Below are 16681 nucleotides of genomic sequence, written 5' to 3'. Positions count from 1 at the left end.
TGAAGGATAGGAAAAGAGTCAGAATCTAATCTTTTCTATAATCACACAACATAACAAAACAATATGCTTTACTTGGAATCCTAGTTTTTGTGTGCCGACACGTTAAGGAAACCTGGGAAGTTGTCCTTGAGACTTGGGCCTTGTATTAACACATACACACACAAAATGTGGTCTTTTGGGTAAAAAATTTTGGGTAAAAAACAAAAAAGCCATGTGTGTTAAATTTAATATACGGGAAAGCTTCTCTTAGTTTTAAAACTTATAATACGATACCTCATATTTTGAACGAAATTGTAAAGGTGATGGAATCCGTTAAAATTAACAAGTGCGGACGAAATGACAAACCCTGATATAACTAAGCAAAAGGCATTTCAACAAAATCATTTGTTTTATTCTTTGGAGAAAGAAAATTGGGGGTTAAGGGGTAGAACATGTATATTTGTTAAAAATTATATATAAAAAATTTGTTTTTAGATTCTAATAATTCATTTCTGTTGATTTCAAAGGATTCCGTCGCCTTTATAATTTAGTTTAAAATATGAGGTGTCGTTTTGTACGTTTTGAAATCGCAAGAGACTTTTCTGCATATTAAGTTTACCACAAATGCTTTTTTGTTTTTTACCTTTTTTTTTAATGGTACTAGTGCAACTGGTCTTTGCATTCTCCTGAAACAACTATCAAGAAAATCAGCAAACATTTGTAAATTGGAGTGGTTTAACTGGAAATTCTATAAGCCTGCCCTTAGATTTTATTAGTACAAGTTATTTGCTAGTTACTAATCATCCATTTTCAGAAGTATGTGTTAAAGGTTTTCATTGGCCAATGAGTTCTTGTGTAACATTTACTGCAAACACACTATCTGTAAAAAACTAAAACGAAAGTCAACCTAATACAGCAACTTTCTTGGACTCTCAACAGGCTAAATTTCTTTTCTTTAAAAAAAATTACATTTTTCAATTGTACGGAGAAAATGCATTTTTACTCTTTTTTTTGTAATAAGAAGACTGTTTGTGTTTAATCGGATAAATATAATTTGAAATTGACTCTATTTATCCGATTAACCGAAGCAGTTTGCGGTTAGAAAAAAAAAAAAACAAAAACAACTTTTGACCCCCAAAAAAAATTCAGATAAGTCCACATGGGACAAATCCAGTTACGTCATCTAATTACAGCGTCCACTTTTTACGAGGCACCTGCTGACATAAAAAAAGCTTACTTAGCCAAGTCGTTCACTCCCACTGCACAGTACACCCTAGACTAGAGTAGGTATATATACCAATATTCTCACGCACTTCTCCTCGATTTCTTCACCTTCTCTGCGTGTTTCTGCTTCTCTTGTGCAAAATCTGCGATATGGCGTTCCGGAGGATCATTTTGGGCCAAGTTGGTCGTGTCGGAGAGCGATCGATGTCGTCGTGGTGGCGAAATGTCCAGCCAGCTGCTAAGGATCCGATTCTCGGAGTAACCGAAGCTTTCCTCGCTGATCCGAGTCCGGATAAAGTGAACGTCGGAGTTGTAAGTTTGCTCCCTGGAAAAAGGAGGAAATGAAGAAAAAAACTCTCCTTTGTCTGAGAAATGATAAGAACGTGACGGCAGTTTCTGCTGTGTTTGTTTCAATTTTATGAATTTCCTTTTTTTTTGTTGTCTGATATCGAACAGTAAATTTTTTATTTATTTATTTTTTTTTATGATTTGGCTCCGTTTGGTTCAAGTTGGTCCAAGTTCGAGGTTGCTCGGATTTCAGCTGAATTTTGGCCTTTTTATGATTTTTTAAGTTATTCAACAATTTTTTCTTTTGGTTCAATTTTTTGAATTTATTGTAGAATAGTAGTTCTTGTATTTAGCTGCATGTTTTATGTCGATGTTTTCTGAGAATTTCAGCTGAATTTTGACTTTTTTTTTCTTATCGTTCTTGGATTGAAATTTTGATTTTGAATTTTTTGTTGTTGAAGGGAGCTTATCGCGACGATAATGGAAAGCCGGTGGTGTTGGAGTGCGTGCGGGAGGCAGAACGGAGAATTGCGGGTAATCTCAGCATGTGAGTACTGTAAAATTGTAAGAGTAGTGCGTGTTATTTATATCTGGTACAATTTCCGGAGCTTGAAGTAAAATTTGGTAAAAGAGCACTAATTAAGTTAAAAGAATTTCTAATCTATTTATATGTAGTTTTGGTAAATATGTTTTCATTTGCTTAATGTGAATGCTAAATCATCTCGGCTGAATATTTAGTAATTTCCTAAACTCAAACAGTGTTTTTTCTTTTTTCTGCAAGTGACAATCTTTGTGTTACTTACAATAATATCGCTATTAGTATTCCAAATAAAAGACTTGATTTTTTTTTCCGGTGACAAGGTTATACTTGGTTCCCATAATGAATTTAAGCAATTGACTTTGAATTAAGTTGGAATAAAAATATCAATATTTGAGTAGATAACAACAATGTTATATATATCATGCCTCGACATCATTTTTAATCGTCATTTAAAGCTAACAACTTTTGTTGAATAACTTTCGTACTTTATGAGTTCTATATAGTTACTATGTCTTGGTAGCTAGTGGTCGAGCATGCTGACATTGGTAGGGTCGTAAATTATTTCTATCTTTCATTTTTAAAGTTGCAACTTTGAATTGGTCCAGTATTTTATGGTGGTCCAAATTCCATAAATCTTTTTATCTTTTTATCCTTGCTGGATCCACTTGCAATATGATTCTCCTGGTTTTTTTTAGTGCGTTTTCAGCAAGATATATCCACTTTTCCCTAATTGGAATAGACTCCCTCTTGGAGATTTTTTTATCCAATTACAGTGATGTGAGTTTAGAATCTTGTTCTTGATGGTTGTGTTGGATAGAATGGGTGAAGTTGCAAATGAGAATTGGAAAGAAGGAAGAATATAATTATTTGGTGAAACATCAAAGGGGAAACAAAAAAGGTAAACAAACTTCTATAACAGTCAATTTCAGTTACATGTGAATTATTAAGGATATTTTCCAAATGATTTGCATCGCTGGATAGGTTTTCCTTGATGTTCTTATAGTTCTTTATCCTCTATTTGGGGCAATAGACCAAGCATTGGTTGATTGATAAATACGTCGGACAGAACAATATATTTAGTGCTTTACAATCTTTTTTCTTAGTTGCCTGGTCTTCCAAGTTAATAGCTTTCCTTCGAAAAAGCTCTTTGGGGCCTTTTTTGACAATATTAAAGCTAGAATTATTCAAATGAGCAATCCTCTAATATCTGTATGAGATAAACAGGGAATCTGCTAATGAGTAGAATTTCCAACTTCCAACAGTATTTCTATGCTCTATCTATCCACTTATTCTGCTCTATTAATTTATACACTTGTGTAATTAGTGCTGTGAAAGTCCTCACAATTCAAGTGTCAAGAATGCTATGAGGCACACAATGAATTTCATCTTAGTCTTGCACAATCATCCTTTAGCCTCATTTGGTTGAAGGGGAAATGACTATTCTAGCTTTTCAGGGAGTATCTTCCAATGGGAGGAAGTGCAAAAATGGTCGAGGAAACACTAAGATTGGCTTACGGGGAGAATTCTGACTTGATTAAGGATAAGAGAATTGCAGCAATACAATCTCTATCTGGGACTGGTGCATGCCGAATTTTTGCAGAGTTTCAAAGGCGTTTTTGTCCAGATTCACAAATTTACATTCCGGTCCCTACCTGGGCCAAGTAAGTGCTGAAGTAGTTGTCCTCTTAACAGATTGGTGGCATTTCATTTGTGCTTTATGATTACTCAATTGAATACTTAGGTAGTTATTCAGGATTTTGCTGCTTTTCTTAGTGTTCTTTTCAAGATAATAGTCTGAGGTTTTGGCAGTCATCATAACATCTGGAGAGACGCCCATGTCCCTCAAAGAACTTTCCACTATTATCATCCAGAGTCAAGGGGATTGGACTTTGCTTCAATGATGGATGACATAAAGGTACTTAGCAAAAGGTTGCCTCTTTTGAGTAGTTTGTGTTATGGATAGATTCTTTGTCATCAAAATGTTGTTCCTATCCTCAGCATGCGGGTATTGTTGTCATACTCTTCTTTTCTTGCACAGAGTGCTCCAAATGGATCATTTTTCCTGCTTCATGCTTGTGCTCATAATCCTACCGGAGTGGATCCTTCGGAAGAACAATGGAGGGAGATTTCATACCAGTTCAAGGTCATTGATATGTAACTAATGATTTTTTTTCTTGTCCTTTTATCGTCATGTTTCTCTTGTTAAAGAGCCATATATCTGTTTTCAGGTCAAAGGACATTTTCCCTTCTTTGACATGGCATATCAAGGTTTTGCGAGTGGTGATCCAGAGAGGGATGCTAAGTCTATCAGGATCTTTCTTGAGGATGGTCATCTAATTGGATGTGCGCAATCATATGCAAAAAATATGGGACTTTATGGCCAGAGAGTTGGCTGCCTGAGGTGAATTAGAAATTTAATTTGGCTCTGACTTTTTGATGATTATATTTTCTTTTTCTTTAGCCCTATTGACTGATATGGCTTTGTCCTTTCAGTGAAGGGCTTAATTCTTTAATATCTCATGATTTTCTAACCAATTTTAGGAAGGAATTGGGTTATATGATTAGCTTCTCAGATTGGCCATTTTTACAATCAGGAACTGAATTACAAAACCTTTTACCAGACTTCATTGAAGAAGGTGAAACAAATAGGATTCATTTAAGAAGGATCTGTTTGTACTGCAAAATCTTTTGAAGCATTTGATACCTTGATTTTCAAGCTTCGTGTCACGGTTAGAAAGCATTCTACAGTAAAGCAATATTCTGGCATTCTCTTCCGTACCCAGTTTTATGGGCTAACAATGCAAACCTGGAGCATTCTCTTTCCTGTTAAAAATCCAGCATTCTTGTATATTTGCTACTGAATGATCTGTCTGGACATGAAAAATATTACAGAAACTCCATTTTTTTTTAACGATTTTCTGATGCCTGCTTTTCTGTTGACTGCAGCGTGGTTTGTGAGGATGAAAAGCAAGCGGTGGCCGTGAAAAGCCAGTTGCAGCAGCTTGCCAGACCCATGTACAGTAATCCACCTACGCATGGTGCCCTGATTGTTTCTACCGTTCTTGGTGATCCAAACTTGAAGAAGTTGTGGCTTAAGGAAGTAAAGGTAAGTTTCTGCAAAATTTATAATTTTTGCCAAGTGTTGGCTAATGTTGGCATTTTAAATAGAGGATAATCCTATTCAAGTCCAAAAATAAGAAGAAAAAAATAATTTCTTTCTGGAGTACTTTGGATGGGTCTATGAAAAGTCTCATAAGTCAAAAGAATTTGGCTTGAAGCCGAGGAGTGCAAGATCATTCTCATTTTAGGAATTGGAAGAAGACAAAATCAATATTTTTTCTCTTTCAAGTTATAATCGTCCTTCTATGTTAGTGGAGGAGGTCGGCAGTTGGTCAAAGGAGTTTAAGTGTTCTAAATATGTGGATATGCAGGTAACTACTGAGGGGAAAGGAAATTTAGTGGATTGATAGTTTAAAGACCTGGTAACATAATCTGTAAATATGCCTATTGCATGAAGAAACAAGGCTAATATTGTTGAGCGAGTAATGATTTTAGATCTTCCCTAAGTTGAAAGTTTGATGTATGGTTGATGTGCTTTCATTTATTGATTGTCAAATTATTTATAGTTGTTGTGACTATGGTGTTGAAATTCAATAAAATGCCGGACTCCAGGGCATGGCTGATCGTATCATTGGAGCAAGAATAGCATTGAGACAAAATCTCGAAAAGTTGGGGTCATCTCTTTCCTGGAAGCACATAACGAACCAGGTTGATTTATTAAAAGACTTTTTCACTCTTTTATATGTTATAACTCTGTTACCAATTTACCCCCATTCTGGCACAAAAACAGATTGGCATGTTCTGCTATAGTGGGTTGACACCTGAACAAGTTGACCGCTTAACTAATGAATTCCATATTTACATGACTCGTAATGGTCGTATCAGGTAAAATGTCTTCTCCTCTACTGTATCCTCCTGCTCTGATCGTTTCTATTTTCATTGCAATGTCATGACTTGTTAATTTATGAGCAACATCCGCAGCATGGCGGGAGTCACCACAGGAAACGTTGGTTACCTGGCTAATGCAATTCATGAGGTGTCCAAGTCTGCTTAGGAACTTGATACTGGCGCATGTTTCAGCAATAATCCAAACGGAGGCTTTGGAAGGTTACAGGTTCTTTGTACAATTCAAGAGATTTTGGCTTTTAGGAATTTTTTGAGATTTTCTTCCAACTTTGTGATCCTAACACTAGGATGGACAAGTGAGAAGTCCTTCTTGAAGAGTTGAAGGAAAGCACTGAGACCAACTGGGGTTGGGCCAAGTGGTAAGCAGCTTGGTTCCGCTTAAGCAGGTCTCGGGTTCGAAACCTGGCGTATGCAGCTACCCTTGTTGGGAGACTCACCCACCACAGCCAGGTGTGCGACCCGGGTCGACCAACGGATTAGTCAGGGCAAAGCCCTGGATACCGTGGCAGGCAACCAAAAAAAAAAAAAAGAAGGAAAGCACTGAGGACATAAGCAACAGATATTTGATTTTGAATAAATGCCGGTGCATGTATTCATTTTATACCCTCCAATTCTGGAACTTTTGGCAGCTAGGAATCATTTGACTGTTGTAATTCAGAGGTCGGATAGAAGGTTATGGAACCTTGTTTGGATTGCCAGTTTCCGTCAAAAAATTACATCGTTTTCCGTGATCACATTTCCCTATTAACTTTTTTCCTCACATACATCAAATCGTTACAGTAATTTTTTCATGAAAAATCACGGAAAATGCAATCCAAACACAATTTTTCCATTCATAATCAAAGATGTCACCTTCTCAAAACCCAGCAACTGAAATTGGATGGTGACTCTCATTTATTGTGTTTATCAGGGTGATTTTTTATTTTTTTTTCAGACGCAGGAGATATCTTGGCTTTCGGCCCGACTAATCCTCTCCGGTCCGAGAGAAGATGCCCCATCCCCTCGAACATGGTACCCATGGGACTCGAACTCTGATGGGACTGGACAACGGTTCTTAAGGAGGCTTCCGTAACCAACCGAATTGCCTATAAGGAACGTATAGCAGAGTGATCTCATCCCGTTTTTTTTTTCACTTGGTGTATGAACTATGAAGAACTTTAATAACTGCCAATTAAATTTTATTGCGTTTTGGATAAGTGGTATAATGGTTTGAGGAAATATTCACAAAATCTTGGGCGTGTGATTTGCAAGGGTTCTAACTACTAGATGACTTGAGCATCTCTGGTAAGAATGGGATGGCAAAAGCTCCAATTTATCAAATGGATTGACAGAACATGTACATGGAAAATGCAGTTAACTGACCAACACATAAAAAAGCTTTTATAATCTTTAGTAACGACAAAGACTCTTTTAATCTTTAACCATGGCAACGACATATTTCAAGCAAACAGAAAATTGTCTAAAATAAAAAATCCACTCAAACAAGATACACAAATTACCTTTATTATATTAATCCTGGATGAAATCTCAAAGAATCCCAGCGTTGAAATATGCGGGTGAACTTGGACGGCTGCCTCTCGAGACGCTTTCAGGGTTCAGGAATTAAATGTAGTTTGTTAGGGGCTGTGTCTTTTTTTTTTTTTTTTTTTGTCGAAACGATAGCTTTATAGATTACTCAAATGTTTACAATATTTAGACAAAGGTCCAGTCATCAGGACAATAGTCCTACCAAAAACAATAGTGCCTAGCACTACAAGTTGGGATTCACCCATTCCTCATCCACGAGGATGTTTAGAGCATGCATGCTCAACTTGATACTTCCTACAAATCCTGATTCAACAAAAGAGAAAGAACACTTTTGGAACAAATTACTTATGTATTTTATATCCTCCAGGAGAGTAGCCATCTGTTGGTTGCTGGTCCTTGTAGATTTTATGCACTCTACCAGCTCACTGTCTTCTAACTCTACTTTAACACTCGTCCAGCCTTGACTGATTGCATTCAGAAGTGCTAGCCTCACCGCACCAGCTTGGTCCTGCTTTGTGTCTCCAGACATTCTTTCCCTTAATGCCCAGCTCGCTTGTAGACATCCAGCCAAGTCAGTAGCAGTGATTCCAATCCCCACCATTTGTTGCCTGCTATCTTGGTGCGTGTGGATTTTGATCTTCAGCCTGGCTTGGTTTTCTCCCTGGCTTTGAACTCTCTCCATCCAATCCAGAGATTCTGTGCCCTGAGTGTTAGGGGCTGTGTCAGTTGGGCTTTTTACACTGATTCAAGACACCATCATGTCTATGCTTGTTGACTGATTCGTTCCGTGGAATTAATTCCAAGTTCGTGAATTTCTTTGTTCTTTAATAGTTGATTCAATATTTTTGTTATTTTCTTTGTTCCTCACTTTTCTATATGATTTGGATTGATTTCAATTCTTAACATGCTTTTTGCCTTCATTTGGTGTTATCTAGTTTTTTCTTTTAAATTTTGCAAAACTTTTTAACACATTTGTTGCACAATAATCAATCACTTGTACTGATAGTAATTAACAAAAAAAAAAAAAATACTATCCCATTATTAATTATAGAGGTGGCAAAATGGGCGGGATTTGCTTGGATTCAAAATGAAATCGAATCATATGGGTTTGGGTATAACCTTACCCATATGTGTTTTGGGATTAATTTGGGCGGGATCACTTTGGGATGGGTTTGGATTGATTCCGCTCAATATCCAAATCTATTTTCTATATTTTTTTTCTTTAATTCTTTTTTATTTTTTATATAACTTTAATATTTTTATTTATTAAATTTCTTTTGATCTTATCGTGAATTTATATTTTCTTTTGATTCTTGTAGACACCAAAATTTTACCATTTCATTTTATTTTTATTGTTATATATTTTTTTAAGCTGTTTAAATGAAATCATTTTCACTTAATTGGTTTTCTTTTGTAGGAAAGTGAAGAAAGGAAAAGAAAGAAAATGGAAGTGAAAAAAAATTCAGATTTTTGCAAAAAAAATAAAATTTCAGAGATGGATTTTTGGATAAATGAAATTTTTTGGGAAGATATTTGGACCCAATGGGTACCCAAGTATTTTCCAACATTTCCCATCAAATAATGAGTACAATTGGGATGCATCCCATTTTAAACCCAATATCAAATTACAATACCCATCCTGCCCAAAGTCTTTTTGGACATGGATAGCCCATTGAGACTTGAGACAAATTGCCACCTCTAATTAATTACTCCCTCCGTCCCACTTTTATAGTCCTGTTTTCCTTTTTCGTCTGTCCCAAATTATAGTCCACTTTCCAATGAAAAATGTAGTAGTATTTTAATTTTCTTAAAATACCCTTATTCAATGTAAGTTGTTGTTACTATAAACTTACTCCATTTAATGAGAGTTGATTATTTTTTTACCATCAATTCAAGTTCCCATAAAGTTGTACTCTATTTAATATGAGGGTATTTTAGGAAAATAACTAACTAAATTGATTGTTCCAACAAAGTTAACTACTTTTTATTAAATGTGTGTAAAATGAACCAGAACTATCGAAGTGGGACGGAAGGAGTACTATTCTTCATATAACATTACTTGGGGGAGGACCAAAAATAAAATAGAAGTTTAGTTTGAGTAAACCGGGCACAGTTTTGTTTTTAGTTTGAGTAAAATGACCTATTTTTGACGGATTGAACCATCAAAATGAAAAATGCCCATAAGGTGGAAATCTATAGAAAATGACTATAAGCGTGACCCTATCACGATTGAAATCTCTACTCAACAAAAATGAAAGCCTAATACGGAAGAAAATGAAAATTTTCAATAGCACATGCAATTCTTTATAAGAATCAACTAAAGCAGCAAGTAAACAGGTTGCAATGAAAACATGACACTACTATAAGCATCTACTCCTCTCCCATTCCTTCTTCAGGGAATCTGCCTAATTGGACACACATAGCATTACCAATTTAGATCCCTACATTTCTCAAATCTCTTGATCAAAACAATGTACAAAAAGGGTGACACGGTTCTTCTTTGGCTAAGAAGGGTAGGCACGATCACCAAATTCAAGGTTAACTTGCAGAGAAACTATATGCAAACACCTTTTAGGGGTGTGAAAAAACGCTGCACTGGTCCAAACACCCCACCTAGATAGGTCACGGAATCATGTTCTTCTTCACATCCATCAATGCCAACAGGTTATTTGCCATTTCATCTGATTATGTCCCAGCAGGATGTGGACAGTGGCCCGTCGTTTGTCTTCTAACATGCTCTGGTATTAACCGGTTGATCAACTCAGGTGAAGCTCCAGATAACTGCAATTAGAGGCATGGTGAAACTGTATTTTGTTGACAGTAGACAAAACAGAAGTACTCCATTTCCAAATCCTTGCAATTACCAATTCAAGAGTCTTTCATAACATATAACGTTGCAGAATATTACCAAACTTCTGGTCATATAAGAAAAGGTGTTCGCAACTGAAAGATCCCCAATATATAGAATTTTAAAGCCAACTTCAGGTCCCAATTTAAATTATGAACAGTTTTGCAGTATCTGTTATTATGGACTTAAAACAGATTCTCACACTAGTTCAGCATAACCACCAAACGTAAAGCATCTTCTTCCTTCTGTTTATCTTTCCTTCTCTTGTAGGATTATAACAACCTAAGAAGCCTGGCAAAGGATTATAAAGTAGACTCCCTTTGGCCTTTCTAGTCACAATAAACATAATCAAATAGCACTTTTCCCATCTACAGTTCTCAAGTATCCAGAACTTAATAGATTTCCTTCTCATCACCTTCCTCCCATTTTCCTTCTCTAGACGGGTAGCCACATGGATCAGGATGGACACTAATTTCAGACTGAAAATCCATATCTCAGTTTGAACCAAATATTGTTGGCGAATCAAACAACCACCAGAAAAGTATGGTGCCAACGCCTTTTATTATTTTATGATACATATCCTTTCCTTTTCTAGAAAGAGCGCAGGAGGAAAGAGAAAGGCAGCAAGTGAAAAATGGTGGGGTGAGAATTGAAATTCCCTCTAGGATGAGGAAACAAGACCCTTAATCTCCAGGTCTTATTTGAGTCTGTTGCTAGCTTTTAGGCTTTCATTGCTTTTCCTTCATCTTTATGGACTCATTAATTTTGCTCATAACTGTTATTCAAATGAATCATACATAGCTAAGATGCTTATATGAAAAACTACAGAATTCGAACAACCAGAGAAGAGATGCAGTAAAAGAATTCCAGTTAGTAGCATTGTACAGAAAAAGGTGGTTAGGAATCATACTTCCTGTTTAAAGTCGAAAAGTGTTGGCAGAGGCCGATTATTTGGGAGGCGGACATGCGGGTCACGAAGATCATCAAAGAAAGGATGAGCACAGGCTTCTAACTGCAGGAACACAGAAAAATTATTTCATGGATTTGCAGAATAATCCCATGGTCGAGAAAGAGAAACCCCGTGATCGAAAAAGGAAAAGTAAAAGCACCAGTAACATCATTTGTAGTCATATTGCATGGAATGTCCTGCGGTATTACATAACCTTAGCATCTCTAAATTTTACAAGATGAAATCAACTAAACTTACAGCAGTACAGCGAAGACTTGGTGAATATTGAAGGAGCCGAGATGTAAGATCAATTGCTTCAGGAGGCATCCTTTTGTGGAAAACCTGTTCCACGAAAGCTTGTTATCCACTGCAAGACTTTACCTGATTACCCAGATTCTAAGGAGACCAACATTTCACCAGGTCAAAGTACAAAATTGCCATACCTTGTGCCAAGGATGAGCTTTAATTTGAGGAAACCTAAAATCAGTGTAATTTGGATTCATACAACGAATTTCTTCCCGAGTTGGAGTACCAAGGACCTAAGAGAGAGTCCAAATTAGCACAACTAATCTTGTAAAAATTTTAGCCACAAATAAAAAAATGAGCATAGATGATAGAACATACTTTGATAATCTCTACAAGTTGATCCACAGCATTTTCTCCAGGAAACAATGGCTATAATAGTGGAATATATTTAGCTAGGGGATCGAATATACTAGATGTAATACAAAGCTTTTTGGAAAAGGACAATAACTAACAAAAACTAGAATGATATCCACATAACAGACCTGACCCAAAAGAAGCTCAGCAAGGACACAGCCAGCTGACCAAATATCAATTGACGTTGTATATTCTGTTGCCCCAAATATCAGCTCAGGTGCCCGATAGTAACGAGAGCAAATATAAGATATATTAGTTTCCCCCCTGATCTGGTCACATCAAATTTTGGGCAAATTAATAGAGGTATTGAGAAGAAACTTTGCACAACTAGCAATTCCAAATCAAAGCTCTAATGATCTTGCATCACATGAGATCAGGCTGTAGTCCTTTCTCAAAAGGTGAAAACCCAACTAATGTATGAAAGAAGCAAATTGTAAAACAAGTACAAAAATGAAATATAGCTCAACATGTCTCGTTTTACCCATTTTTGGAGGTTTTACAACATCACAAAAGAAGCGCCTGGGGGGGGGGGGTCATGAAAGCTGCATCACTAAATAACTCAGCATTGATAGATCATATTTTCCTACAACTAACTAAAAGAATACTCTGCATGAAGAATTAAGGCATGCTCCAAATTATACTGTATTTACTCACATCTAAATCTATTTCTTTCCAGTTCTTTCTTAAATTTGTTAGAGCTACTTCTTCCAGCATGCAGAGTTAAATACTTCCCTAATTAAGCCTTTCCTTCAGTTTCTTCAGTATGTGAGAGAACTATGTTTTACTTAAGACTTCTCCAATACATGAAATGATTTCTGTTTACTGGACGGTACATAAGCTGTTCCAGCAAAATAAGATACTGCAAGCCGCCAAACACTTCTGACACTTCAGTAAACATTGCTTTTACAGATTTTTTTTAACCTATGGCTACAGGAAAAACAAAGGACCAAGTAAACCATGATTATTCTGAATTTCAGGCAGGTGACAGTCAACATACCAGAACTTTTGCACTTCCAAAGTCACAAAGCTTGACCTGATGGTTAAGAGGATCAACCTGTACGAAACATGTAATATATGTTGAGAGCCAAGATGCAATTTAATTTACAAATGAGGAAGTGAAAAATGCATACCAAAACGTTCTGAGGCTTCACATCTCTGTGACAAACTCCGGGAACACTATGGATATAAGCTAGCCCCCTGAATATCTGGAAAACATTAATAGCTCCATCAGTCACCATAAAATATAAGTTACAAAATTCAATATATATATACATATATGTATGTATGTAAACCTGATATGTGTAAAGTTTGACATATATGAGTGGCATCGTTCTTTCATTCGAGTTGCTGTAATGCCGTAAGACCTTGTACAAAGTCTCAGGAACATATTCCATAACCAAGTTGAGAAAGAGTTCATCTCTAGTTGTTGTGGAAAAAAAGCAGTGCTTCAGGGAAATCACATTTGGGTGATTCATCAAACGCATCAATTGCAGCTCACGGTTTTTATACCGTCTATCCTGCAAAACCTTCTTTATTGCCACAGTTTCCCCAGTTTCCAAGCATTTTGCCTGTATTCATCACGTAAGGTCATTAATTTTCGACAGTGATGTCAACACGACAAAATTTAGTAAACAAACCAGGTAAGATGTACACCTGGAAAACTATTCCAAATGATCCAGTTCCTACAACTCGTTCAGCCATGTAACTGATCGTCTGTTAAAGAAACATCAAAAGAAAACAACTAAGCTTTCCTTGAATAGTGCAAAGTATCGGTTACAATTGGTTAAAAATTCATAATCCACCATGATCCAAGAAAAGTATCCAATGAACTAAAATCAAGAAAAAAATCAACAGAAAGTTTAAGTTATGTGAAGACCTCTTAAGAGAACTATTATGTGTTTTTTCAATCTAAATTTGCATTAGGTGCAACAACACCAGAAATACATAAGGCTGAAAACCAATTACCCACCCTTTTTGGCTCCCCATTTTTGCCTCCAATTGTAGTTGAAATAATGTGACCAGTGACTGCACCGTTTCCTTCAACAACAGCTGCAGACATTTCCTACAGTGTAATACAAGCAAAGTAATCAATCAGCGAAAATAAAAAGGTCAACTGACCATCTTGCATCAACATCAGTAATCTAACTTGTTACCATAGCCAAAGCAGGTCAACTTAAAGAACAGAGGAATGCTTATGCAATGTTAATCCAGTAAATCCAAAAGGCAGAGAAAAAAAGAAAGCTATCTTTGATATAACATAAAAAAGCTTTGAAGAAAGCATCACACGCCAAGAAAGCTTGTAGCTGAAACAATAGACTGCTCATCATTGAAGGAGAATCAACCCTTGCTAACTACATGAAGCAAAACCACTTTGAGTAGATTGAGCCACAGTTTACCTCGAGACCAAGAAAGGCAGATAGTGCTATTCACAAAGATCAAGAAAGGTATCTAACTTGGAACTACCTAAGCACGGAAACCTCAAAAAATGCCTAATGTTACACACCAGGAAAGAAAAGTGCAAAAACCTGTTTAAAAAAGGGGGGGGGGGGGTGATCCCACAAAATTTAAAAGATTTAACAGTATATTTTTCTGAGATCCCTTCAACGGACATTCTTTTCATGTTGTCTAAATGAGCTTATTTAATCAGAAGACCCTAAAAAGTGAGGAGAAAAAGAACTTGTAAAATCTATGGCATATGAAATTGAACGCCAAGGACCCTAAAGCTCAAGAAACATCAAAATATCAGGCAGAAATTTTGTATTATCACCGATGCAGGAAATAATGCAGTAGAAAAAAATGCAGAAACCCAACAAAAATAAAAATAAAAAAGATAAAATAATCAATGTTCTTAATCTCTTGGCAAAATTGAGCTGAAATCTCTGAAAAACGACGGTGGCAACAGCTCGACAACTAAAATGCCTCACAGATCGCGGGAAAATTTTTCCAGCTGCAGCACTTCCGGCGGGAGCCTCTGATCCCAATTTGAGCTAGACAACCCAGAGATCAAGCCAAAAACGGAGCTAAACAGCTAGATCAACCTCTAAACTAGACAAAACCCACCACAAAAATGACAAAATCTTGAAAAATAACTGCAAAATCAACAGTGTGGGAGAAAAAGTCTTAGTCTTTGCTTGTTCTTATTCACCTTGTCGGAGTCCATGTCGGAACGGCGAGACTGGGAAGCGAGCTTCAAGGCAGCTGCAGCAGCCCCGGCTCCCTGGTCATGATGATGATGGAGGTGGTGGTGGGGGTGGTCCGGTGGTGGTGGTGGATTATGTAGGAGGTGCTGCTGCTGATGCTGCTGAGGTCCCAGCGGCAACGAGGCCATGTGATGTGGGAAAACAACTATCCTTTTTCTCCGTTCTATCTTTCCATCGCATTTATTTGTTATTTTTTTTATTCTCTCTCTTTCTTGTATGTTGATACTTGATAGTAGGTATTAATTATTATACTAGTAGTTGTATGTATGACATTGGTATCTTATCTATGGGTGTACACAACCACCACTCTACACTTGTTCTTGCTGTTTTTCATGTCATTACACCTTTTTTCTATTGAAAGTAGTGTATTCTTTTTTCTCCTTTTAACTTTTAGTGGGAGGTGAAAGGTATTGACAAGTATTGACAAGTATGAGTTGTTTTTGGGTAGAAAAGTTGAATATTTAAAGTACCATTATGTTGTGTGAAAATTTATAAAAGACAATGATTGATATTAAATTTGATATAAATTATTTGCTCGTTAATTGATCTGATCCGAAAGTAAAACAATTTAATCCCTCTTTGTCTTCTCTTTTCTTATTAGTTAAAAACCACAAATAAGATAAAAGTTGATTATCCTTTCATGTATATTTATAATTTCATGAGAGTCGAGCTAATCAATTTGAGTTCATGTTAAAAATACACTATCAAATAAATATTGAACTGTTCTTGTTATCTCTGTTATTTCAAATCCTCTATTTTTAGCCTGATGAAGGTGAATCACTTGCCAACTTTGTCATGTAATATCAAAAGTTTAGTTTGGAGTTTGTTTTACTAAATCATCTTCCTTTTTGGTAATAGATAAAAAGAAAAAATAACTTAAATAACATCGATTTTGTTGATAATCAATTTGCCGAGTTATTTGCAAAATGTGACTTTCAAAACTTGTTGAAAATAATATCAGATTTTAATATTATTTTGTTTACTATAAAGATACTTAGGTGATATCATAGATGATCCTATTTGGACAAAATTTAGATATGAAGTACAATATGATGAAAGTTTGTACAATACCATGATGATTGTATAAGCATAACAACCAATATTAATCTTGACGTCATTTTTTGGTTTTTTGCCCTTAAAATGCTGGTCGTTTGACATTTTTTGCCTCTCTTTCTTGACGTATACGGTTATCGTATGTATGTCAGGGTACGAACCTACCGTACTAGAGAATACGTATAAATAGAAGTAGCAGATAGGGATAAGGAGACAAAGGTGGGGATGAGCAAGACCCACGCGGCCAAGGAGAGAGCGTACGGACGCGCTCCACAGCATGTGCCATGTCATATGGGAGAAAGAGTTTGTGTCTCCATGTGGGACATTATTATATTGTTTCATATCCAAGATTTTGGAATTTTCATTCCCAATTTGCAAATTTTGGGGTCTGATTACAGGCAAGCAAATCCATTTGTACCACATGAATTTGATTTTTTTGAGAAAAA

General features: G+C 36.2%; 2 protein-coding genes across 5 annotated transcripts; one reads left to right on the top strand and one right to left on the bottom strand.

Moving 5' to 3' along the window:
- The first annotated feature begins 1220 nt into the window (after nt 1-1220).
- LOC113688221 (aspartate aminotransferase, mitochondrial-like) lies at nt 1221-6732 on the top strand. Of its 3 annotated transcripts, none has more exons than XR_003447898.2 (11): nt 1221-1515; nt 1953-2038; nt 3487-3693; nt 3842-3947; nt 4071-4175; nt 4261-4433; nt 4979-5138; nt 5705-5800; nt 5883-5977; nt 6074-6199; nt 6286-6732. XR_003447898.2 is itself a non-coding variant. In XM_027205976.2 (10 exons), the coding sequence occupies exons 1-10, from the start codon at nt 1354-1356 to the stop codon at nt 6144-6146; spliced, it is 1263 nt and encodes a 420-aa protein (XP_027061777.1). In that variant the 5' UTR covers nt 1222-1353; the 3' UTR covers nt 6147-6732. The 3 variants fall into 3 exon arrangements, 1 of the variants encoding a protein (XP_027061777.1); XR_011814377.1 differs by having other exon boundaries at nt 6074-6206; XM_027205976.2 differs by having other exon boundaries at nt 1222-1515; nt 6074-6732.
- Nucleotides 6733-9804: 3072 nt separating this feature from the next.
- LOC113743199 (shaggy-related protein kinase eta) lies at nt 9805-15407 on the bottom strand. 2 transcript variants are annotated; one of them, XM_027271155.2, is made up of 12 exons: nt 15128-15405; nt 13952-14044; nt 13636-13695; nt 13275-13550; nt 13113-13187; nt 12980-13036; nt 12111-12251; nt 11947-11997; nt 11766-11861; nt 11581-11664; nt 11284-11385; nt 9805-10306 (listed from the first exon to the last, which is right to left on the bottom strand). In XM_027271155.2, the coding sequence occupies exons 1-12, from the start codon at nt 15308-15310 to the stop codon at nt 10211-10213; spliced, it is 1314 nt and encodes a 437-aa protein (XP_027126956.2). In that variant the 5' UTR covers nt 15311-15405; the 3' UTR covers nt 9805-10210. The 2 variants fall into 2 exon arrangements, with proteins under 2 accessions (XP_027126956.2, XP_071905006.1); XM_072048905.1 differs by lacking the exon at nt 11947-11997 and having other exon boundaries at nt 15128-15407.
- Between the last annotated feature and the right edge of the window lie 1274 nt (nt 15408-16681).

This window comes from Coffea arabica, chromosome 5e (assembly GCF_036785885.1).
Source record: "Coffea arabica cultivar ET-39 chromosome 5e, Coffea Arabica ET-39 HiFi, whole genome shotgun sequence".
In the NCBI taxonomy this organism is placed as follows: Eukaryota; Viridiplantae; Streptophyta; class Magnoliopsida; order Gentianales; family Rubiaceae; genus Coffea; species Coffea arabica.
Note: the sequence above shows the minus strand (reverse complement) of the source record. Positions and strands in the feature narration are given on the sequence as shown.